Raw genomic sequence first — 9,007 nt, 5'->3', positions numbered from 1 at the left:
TTGATAGAGGGGGGGGAAGTGTGTGTGTGTGTGTGTGTGTGTGTGTGTGTGTGTGTGTGTGTGTGTGTGTGTGTTGGGAGAGGTAGATGTGAGGTAGAAAACGTGGCAGCTCCTTCATCGCTGAATCTTTGGTTCCCTCGCCCACTCCCCACCCAGCTTCTCCCTCTCCGTGGATCAGGCTTGCTGGCCTGGTGCAGGTTGCTGTCATGGGCAGAGCTCACACTGGAAGGCCGTGAGGTTCCCTTCCCTCCATGGGTTCTCCGGTGTCCTCCTTTGGCAGAGGCCCTCACCCCATTAGTCAGCCCCTTGAGGGGTGGGTGCCTCCTCCAGCTGGCTCTGCTGTTGCTGACTGCGCCCAAACCGCTTCTTGCAGGCCCTGCCCTGGGAGGGTTTCTTATGGTTACCCTGGGGCTGGGCCGGCCCCGCACCCTGGGCAGCATTCTCCCAGTGGTCTGGGCACAGCTGGGGTGTCTCTGCTGCAGCTGGTTGGGCCCCTGCCTGCCCAGCACTCACCCGGCACCTCCTCCCCTTGGTGTGGGCTGCCCGGTGCTTGATGAGGTGGGCACTCTGGCTGAAGGCCTCCCTGCAGTCCGCACAGGCGTGGGGACGCTCACCGGTGTGCACGCGCCGGTGTCGCTGCAGGTGTGAGCTCCAGGCAAAACCCTTGCCACAGTCCCCGCAGCGGAAGGGGTCCTCACTCCGGTGGCTCCTTCGGTGCCGTGCCAGCGCTGCACCCTGCCCGAATTCCTGTCCACACTCAGGGCAGGACTTGGCAGTCTCTCCTGTGCACAGGCGTTGGCGCTGCTCCAGCTGAGCACGGGGGGAGCTCTTCCTGCGGCTGGGGCAGGGTTGGGGGGGGCTCCCCCCAAGAGGGCTGTCTGGCTTGGCACCTGGGCCCCCCTCAGGCTGATACCCTGCCTGGCTCCGCTGGTGCCGGGTCAAGGTGGGGCTTGGAGCAAAGCTCTTCCCGCTGTCAAGGCAGGCATGTGAGGAGCTCTCCTTTGGGGGCTGCCCTTGGGCTGAGTCTGCCCTGCGGCCAGGCTGGCCTCTCACATGGTTCCTCTGGGGCTGGGCCAGTACTGTGCCCTGGGCAGCGCTCTCCCCACAGTCCAGGCCTGGCTGGGGAGTCTCTGCTGTGACTGGCTGCACCCCCACACGCCTCGTGCCCACCCGGCGCCTCCTCCCCTTGGTGTGGGCTGCCCGATGCTTGGGCAGGGCCGCCACATCATTGAAGCTCCTCCCACAGTCCCCGCAGCCTTGGAGGTGCTCGCTCATGTGCACACGCCGGTGCTTTGCCAGGTGGGCACTCTGGCTGAAGGCTTCCCCGCAGTCCGGGCAGGTGTGGGGGCGCTCCCCCGTGTGCACGCGCCGATGTCGCTCCAGGTGCGAGCTCCAGGCGAAGCCCTTGCCACAGTCCCCACAGCGGAAGGGCTTCTCGCCCCGATGGGACTTGCGGTGCCGTGCCAGCACTGCGCTGCGCAGGAAGCTCTCCCCGCAGTCAGGGCAGCGGTGGGAGGGTGGTGGGGCAGCATGGGCACGCAGGTGCTTGCGGAAGAAGGCACTGCTGTTGAAAGCCTTGCTGCAGTGCGGGCACTCCAGGGGCTGGCCACCAGCATGGGCACGCTGATGCCGGTACAGATGGGAGGAGCGGCCGAAGCACTTCCCACAGTCGGCGCACTGGAAGGGCCGCTCACCTGTGTGCAGGCGCCGGTGCCGGGCATAGTGCGAGCCCCAGTCGAAGCCCTTCCCGCAGTCGGCGCAGCGGAATGGCTTCTCCCCTGTGTGCTGGCGCAGGTGGGTGGCCAGGTGGGAGCCCACGCGGAAGCGCTCCCCACACTCTGGGCAGCGATAGCGCTTGCCGCCGGGCACTGGGAGGCGGCGACCCGGCCCAGGCTTCTGCTTCATGTGGGACACCTGGTGCATGCCCAGAGAAGCCCTGTCCTTGAAGTTCTCCCCGCATTCAGGGCAGAGGCAGAGCTCCTCACCAGCCAGGGGCAAGGCTTTGTTCAGCCCCACTTCAGGCCTCTCCACGCCATGGTCCTTCCCTGTGGCTGCTCCAGCTCTCAGTCTCTTGAGGCTGCCATTCCATGGAGCTGCCTGGTCACCTTTCTTGCTCCCCTCTGGCCTGTGAGGCTTTCCTCCGTGCGGCTTCGGTGCAGCATTTCTCTCTTCTTTCCCCACCAATATTCCACATTGGTCCATCTGCTGGCAACCTCCCTGCCCCAGATCTTCTACCTCATCCTCGCTTGCTGTCCCTGCAGTGAGGGAAGAATCAAGACGTGAGTCATCCCTTGGCATACAGGAAGGCAGAGGGGACATTGGAGGGAAACGAACTGGTAAGGACCCCTGGGTGATAACAATAAGATCCGCAAAGCAGACACCTGATTAAATACTAGCCATTTTTCACTGACGTTAAAATGCTTTACTGACCTTGTCCCTCAAACGATGCACTTAGCTACAAGGCTGACCTTGCCTAAGTGGTGCCCTAGCCCAAGTGACCTTATCCCCTCCTCCTGCCCTTCCACCCAGCAGATGTTGGTCACTTTGGTTCCTGCTCCAAAACTCCTACTGTCACTCCAACAGACCTACTTGTCTGCATCCACAGCTCAGGTTAGATGACTGGAGGGCGTTATTTGGCTTTATAAATCTATCAGTCTGCAAAATCAGAGCTGAATCCCAGGCCCCCTTGCCCATCTTAGAAGCCAGAGGGAGGTCAGGCAGGATGGGTAGGAAGACCTGAGGTCATGAGAGCTCGGGGTTTTGCTCCTGCATGGTTCCTGAGATGGTTTAAGTGGTTGCCTCACCTGCGCTGGTTCCTCCTGGGTTCTCCTTTTCCCCAGAGTCCTGGAGATCTGGGACACACATTCCTTCCCCTTGCTCTAGCCGAGAGATGACATCTGGTTTAGAGATGGGGTACTCTGCTCATGTGCAGAAAATATAAAACAGGAGAGAGATGAGGGTTTGTCCAGCATTGCTGCTTTCCACTCAGAGTGATCTTTCCTTTTCTCTCACAGCCTCATTGCCCTACAGTCCTGCAGCCCTTCTGCCTCATCACAGCTTCCCTCTCCATCCTCATACCCTGGACATCCCACCTCCCATATCTCTCCCTATTGGTTCTAGTTTAAGGTGTGAATACATCTCCTTCTACTGGCTACAACAGCTAGGGATTACAGCTAGGGATAGAAAAATAAGTATGATCTCTCACTGACTCCCTGTGACATCTGCTTAAGTGTACCCACATTTCAAGCCCTGTTATAGCTTGTTTGCAAGCCCATGGCACATGGCAGCCTTCAAATGTACCAGCTTTTCCTTAAATAACAACACTAAAAAACCTAGGAAACAGAATGCCAAAAAAGCAGTACACCCCCCCCGGCACCTCCCCAAACTCTCACACCTTTGCGAACACGACGCGTAAGTCAAACACTGATGCACTTGTAAAGCAGGCCATGCCAGGATGCCTATTCCAGTTAAATCTGCACAGCGTACTCTAGGCCTGACTGAAGGTGTACCTTATTTCTGCTCCTCTGTGCACACAGATGGCAATATGGGGCTAAATCCCAATTCCTTTTGTGGTCCTAAACAGCTTGTACATAGCTGTGTAACTGCAGTTTTGACACCTACAGCTTGCAATTCAGTATCACCCATATTAGCCTACGAAGGGGGAACTCAAGGGGACCTGTGCTCCAGCTGCTCAGAGAAACAGAACCAAGCAGGTATTTGTGTAAAGGTAGGAAAGTCCCCAAGCTTTAGTCAGGTAAAACCCACTCCTAGACAGAGGAGGAGAAGGACTCTTTCACCTTTTAGCCAAGGCATTTGCCCAGGGAGCAAGAGACTGTCCCTTATACAGACTCACACAGATGAGGGCTGCTGAAGAGCCTAGGTAGTGCCTAGCCCATAGCCTAGTAGAGTAGCACCCTGGGGCGCATACACGCATACTAAGCCGACTTAATAAGATGACTTAACTAAGTCAACTTAAGTTAAGCCACATGGGAGTGTACACATGTACAGGTCCTTGACATGGTGGCAGTCATCTTATGAGCTAAGTTGACTTAACTAATGTGGCTCAAGATAATACACCTCAGAGGTGTATTATCTTGCACCGCATTTAAGTCGTCTCTGCTCCATATACATGAGTACACTCTGACAGTTAAGTTAACTTTAAAAAGTTAAGTCAGCTTAACCGTCCAAAACAGGGATGACTGGTGCCTCCTGAGTCTGGGGAGGGGCGCAATTTGTGGGCAGGCCCAGTGGCAGGCCAAAGGCCCCATATCCACTCCTATACTTCTGTGCCATGGCTTAGTGCCTCCCCCTCAACACACTGCCGGCCCGCACAGCAAAAAAACTGCCCTGTCCTGAGAGGTGCTGAGTTGGGGGCCAGTCTTGGGGGGGCATGTGCCCCACCATGTCTTCCCTACCAGTCACCTGTGCTCTGAAAGTTAGTAAGTGTACATACACCCCTGGAGACTAACTAGTTTAGAGAGGCATAAGCTTTCATAGGTGACAACCTCCTTCATGAAATGTAGTTGCCTACAAATACTCATGCCTCTCTGAACCAATCAGTCTCTAAGGGCATTTATACATGAGCTTCAGGAAGCAGGGGGATTGCTTTAATTAGAGCGGCTCCAAGAGCCGCTCTAATTAAAGTGCTCAGAGCATCATGTGTATTAGTGTCTCTGCACTGAAAAATGGCTGCAAAAGCACTTTAACTAAAGCTTGTCGAATAAGCTTTAGTTAAAGCGTACCCACCACCATTTTTCAGCATGGGGACACTGATATATGTGATGCTGGAGTCTGCTGGAGCATGGTAATTACCACACAATGAATCAAGACTGCTCCGCCGTGCTGTAATTACAGTGCATCAGAGCAGCTTCAATGCATGTGTATAGACACCCTAAGTTGTTACCCTGTCTTGCATTCTGCCTGACTTCAGGGAACAGTACTAATCATTTCTTTGATAGATGGGGGTTAGCATACTGTGCTAGGAAGCAGCAAATTCAGATTCAAAGTCCCTTTAGGCACTGGGGCGGTGGTGGGGCTGAGAATCTGGGTCTCTTAATTCCTCAGCAGGTGCCTTAACAATTAGTTAGTGCACTCAAGGTGGGAGACAGAAGTTGCACACGTAGGGTGATTCTATTTCACAACCAGAGAAACAAAATCTCAGTATGTTTAAGCATCAAATGCTGCGGTGGTGTGGCTACATACAAACCATTTAGGCACAAGAAGGGAAACAGAATATAGCCCATAGTCTTTCATTGTCAGAGCTGGTCAATGTTGCCCACTGGAAGATGTGGTTTCACCAAAATGGACATTTCCAGTAAAATATCAATCTCAACCATTTCTAAAATACTGCTTTTTCCAATGCAATGATGTAAAACTGTTTCCTCACAGGACATACAACATGAAATATTTATCCTAAATCTATTCAGTATGCTTTCAGGACAAGAGCTGAGAAAATGACAGCTGTTTTTATTTCCTGGCAGTTCAAAAAACAAGCTTTGAATCAACCTGAAACAATTTTCCCCCGATATTGTTGGTGAACCGAGAAATCCAAGTAAAGTAATTTCGTGAAACAAAAAGCTGTCAAAGCAAGCATTTTGTTTTTTGTTTCTCTCCATCTTTTAACCTTTTTAAAAAATAAAATTGTAGCTGTTTTCAAAATGAAACATTGAAAAATCAAAACACCATTTCAAAACAATTACAATGGTTCTGATTTTTTTGTTTTAAGGGCCACCCGCAACCAAAAAAAAATTAGCATAGTCAATGTGAACTTGTGTAAAATATCTGCTCAGCTTGAATCTGTGTGATTTGACCTAACAGTCTGAAATGGAAATTTTCACCCAAGTCACACCTCCATATGTCTTCAGAAGGGGTCTTGCCCTCATTAAGACTGCAAGATTCACATCATTGTACCAGTTATTCACTGCTTTGCAGAGCCCAGAGGGGTGAATAGCAAAGCATAACTTAGGGCAGCCTTGGGGCTGCCCTAAGTCAGACCAGGCAGGGTGCTGTACAGCTGCATTATACCGGGGACCTCTCAGTTCCCGAAGAAAGGCAGTTCCTTACTGAGCGACATCAGGGTCTCATAGCTCTCTTGCATGACATCTCTGTACAGTGCCCGCTGCCGAGGGTCCAGAAACACCCAGTGCTCCATGGAAAATGCTCTCTGCTGTCTCCGGGAAGATACCTGCAACAACAAATCCTGCCTCAGTGCCTGCTGCTCCTGCTGCTCCTGCCCCATCCCTTACGCTGGAGCAAAGGGACTCTGAGCAATGGCCCTGGCCCCTTATCCGCCACTGGGAAAAGGGCTGGGGAAAGCTCTCACACACCCTGGTTCAGCTCCCTTTCTAAAAGGAATTAAGCCCTGGGGCTGATTTTTGAGCCACATCCCACCCACAGGGATGTTTCAGCCCCTGCCCCAGGGTATTTTTTCCTCTTCCTAAAACTCTGGCTTCAGAGGAACTGAGTCCTAGAAAGATTTTCACACCCCAGGCTGAGAACTTTGTCACCTGGAAGGATAAGATGGTCTGGAGGGAAACTGCAAGAAGGAGGGTTGGGGAGGTCTCAGAGGGTGGCTTCAGCCCATGTCATGCCCAGGTTCCCCCGTGCTTAGCCATGCTGGGAGAGCACCTGGGCAGATTCCCCAGGGCCGCCCTGGTATCTCCTCCTCCCAGTCGCAGCATCTCTGAGCCATATGCTAGAAAAGGGCCAGAACTAAGCCAAACAAGGGTGCAGAGAGGTGACATTGCCCTTGAGAGCAGCACACCCCCCAGTGCAAAGCCACCGCAGGGGCTTTCTTCCTCGTGACCCCTCACTATATGCCCCCAGGAAGGTCACCAAGGTGGCTCCAGGGGATGGAGCTGGGCAAGGCTAGGAGCAGGGGACCTTTTGCCCATTTCCTGCCCCTGCTGCCCCTTTTCTTCTCCTCCCTTCCCCCTTGGCTCCGGCACTTGCTCTCTGCTCGGTCCCTGGGAGCAGCTGCTCTCCCACAGCTGGACTAGCTCCTGCCTGGGCGACCAGGGGAGAAATCCTGTGCATGCCCATGAGGGCAGCAGCTCTGGGTCTCACAGCACCCTCGGTGCACAGGGCTCCTGTGTGCAGACAGCCCCTGCCCTGCTGGTCCCCAGCACTTTCTCTCTCCATCACCTGGAGTCTCCGGCTCAGGAGCTGGCGCTGCACAGTCCAGGGATGCAGTCCCTGGAGAAAGTGTCCCCTGGGCTGGGCATGGAGGGGCACTGATGAAGGCCTCTCCCAGCAGCTCCCTGGTGGTCCTGGATGCAGGAGCGGGCACTGTCTAACCTGGGAAGTTCATTCCCCGGATAGGCTAAGCACAGGAAATGCTTGGGCTGGGAGAGAGGCAGAGACAGCCTCTTGCCTTCCTGAAAGAGAACCAGAGCCCTCTAGCGGGAAGCCCCCTTCTCCCACAGGCACAGCTTCCTCCTGCCAGCGCCACACGTGTCTCCTCCTTTTCTTTAAATCTCTTTTGTGGCAGGTGGTTTGCATCCACTTATGCAGCAGCATCAGCAGGCATCACGGGACCACCTCCAATGCCAACTGCAGGACAGGAGGCCCCTCCTGCCACCCAGCTGTTGGCTGTGGGTGACTGCAGGGACATGCAGCATCACCCTCTCCGCAGCCCGGCTGGCACGGGCTCCATGGTCTGAGGACATGTGGGGTCTGCCTGGTGGGAAAGCATCAGCCACAGGCTGTCCTGGGGGTGATGGAAATGTCCCATCTCAGAGATGAAAGGGGAGGGGAGCCAGCAGGGGTGTGGGATGACAGATAATAAATTACATATGGTTTAGTGCAGGCCTGATGTGCAAGAGATAGTGAGGTATGTATGAAGAGAGAGAGAGACGGATATGGGGGTGGAGAGACAGCTAGATAAGGGGTTTGGAGAGATCAAAAAATAGTGAGTGAAGATGAGATAGAGACTTTGACATCACAAAGTTTAGAGCAAAACCCAGGGTGAATGAGCTGGTTCTGAGAGATTTCCTGTTTGCAGATGACACCGCCTTGGTTGCCCACAGTGAATCTTTCCTGCAAAATCTCTCGAGCAGATTTTCTGCCACGTGCAAGAGCTTCGGGCTGACAATTAGTCTCAAGAAGACTGTGATCATGTTCCAAGGGGTGGAAGAACCAGTGCCTGACATCACTCTGGAGGGTAAATCTCTTGGTGTCATCAACAGATTTGCTACTTGGGTTGTAGGATCACTGGGAATCTTGATCTTCAGACTGAACTAACAGAATTGGAAAAGCAGCTAGGAATTTGGGTTTGTACAGAAATGTGCACAGAATAACAACAAATTATCGATTAAGGTGAAGATGTGAATCTATGAAACTTGCATGCTGCGGTCCCTGCTTTATGGTTCAGAAACGTGGAGTGCATATGCTAGGCACATCAGAAGACTGAACAGCTTCCACATGAGTTGCCTGCGCAAGCTCCTGAAAATAAAGTGGGAAGACAAAATGCCAGTGCCGGAGTGCACAGGACTGGCACACTTAGAAATCACTATCAAGAAGAGGAGGTTGTGATGGCTCAGCCTCATCAGGAGAATCGGAGGAGACCATATCCCTAAAAACATTTTGTACAGTGAGATTCAGGATGGCTGTAGAAAGTGGGGTTCACCCTCTATGGCTGTACCGTAACATGTGCAAAAATGATATGAAGTTCAACACCAACGTAGAAAGCTGGGAAGAGTGTGCAGAACCATGTCCAATCTGGAGGGAACATCTGGCACTGGGTGCAGCTCAGTGCAAAGCAGCTTTGATCTCGAGGATGGAAGCTAAGTGAGAAAGAAGATCACAGCATGCTGTAAAGTTGGACTCCACCTCAGACAACACATGCATCTGTGAAACTTGTAACAAGCTGTGTCACTCTTAAACTGGGTTTGTCAGCCACAAGCAGATTCATCAGGCACCTGACTAGGCTTCTTACATGTACACTATGATTCAGAGGGTCAACGGTTGCCTACATATTCGGTGAAGATGGATGGATTGGTGGAGACTG

General features: G+C 53.2%; 1 protein-coding gene across 1 annotated transcript; it reads right to left on the bottom strand.

Moving 5' to 3' along the window:
• Nucleotides 1-53: 53 nt before the first annotated feature.
• On the bottom strand, nucleotides 54-7,257 carry LOC112552133 (zinc finger protein 135-like). The gene is made up of 4 exons (XM_025217055.1): nucleotides 7,144-7,257; nucleotides 6,064-6,184; nucleotides 2,805-2,918; nucleotides 54-2,255 (listed from the first exon to the last, which is right to left on the bottom strand). The coding sequence occupies exons 2-4, from the start codon at nucleotides 6,149-6,151 to the stop codon at nucleotides 295-297; spliced, it is 2,163 nt and encodes a 720-aa protein (XP_025072840.1). The 5' UTR covers nucleotides 6,152-6,184; nucleotides 7,144-7,257; the 3' UTR covers nucleotides 54-294.
• Between the last annotated feature and the right edge of the window lie 1,750 nt (nucleotides 7,258-9,007).

The sequence above is a fragment of the Alligator sinensis genome, unplaced genomic scaffold (assembly GCF_000455745.1).
Source record: "Alligator sinensis unplaced genomic scaffold, ASM45574v1 scaffold1208_1, whole genome shotgun sequence".
NCBI lineage: Eukaryota > Metazoa > Chordata > Crocodylia > Alligatoridae > Alligator > Alligator sinensis.
The sequence above is the reverse complement of the archived record's forward strand: the minus strand, read 5'-3'. Positions and strand labels throughout refer to the sequence as shown.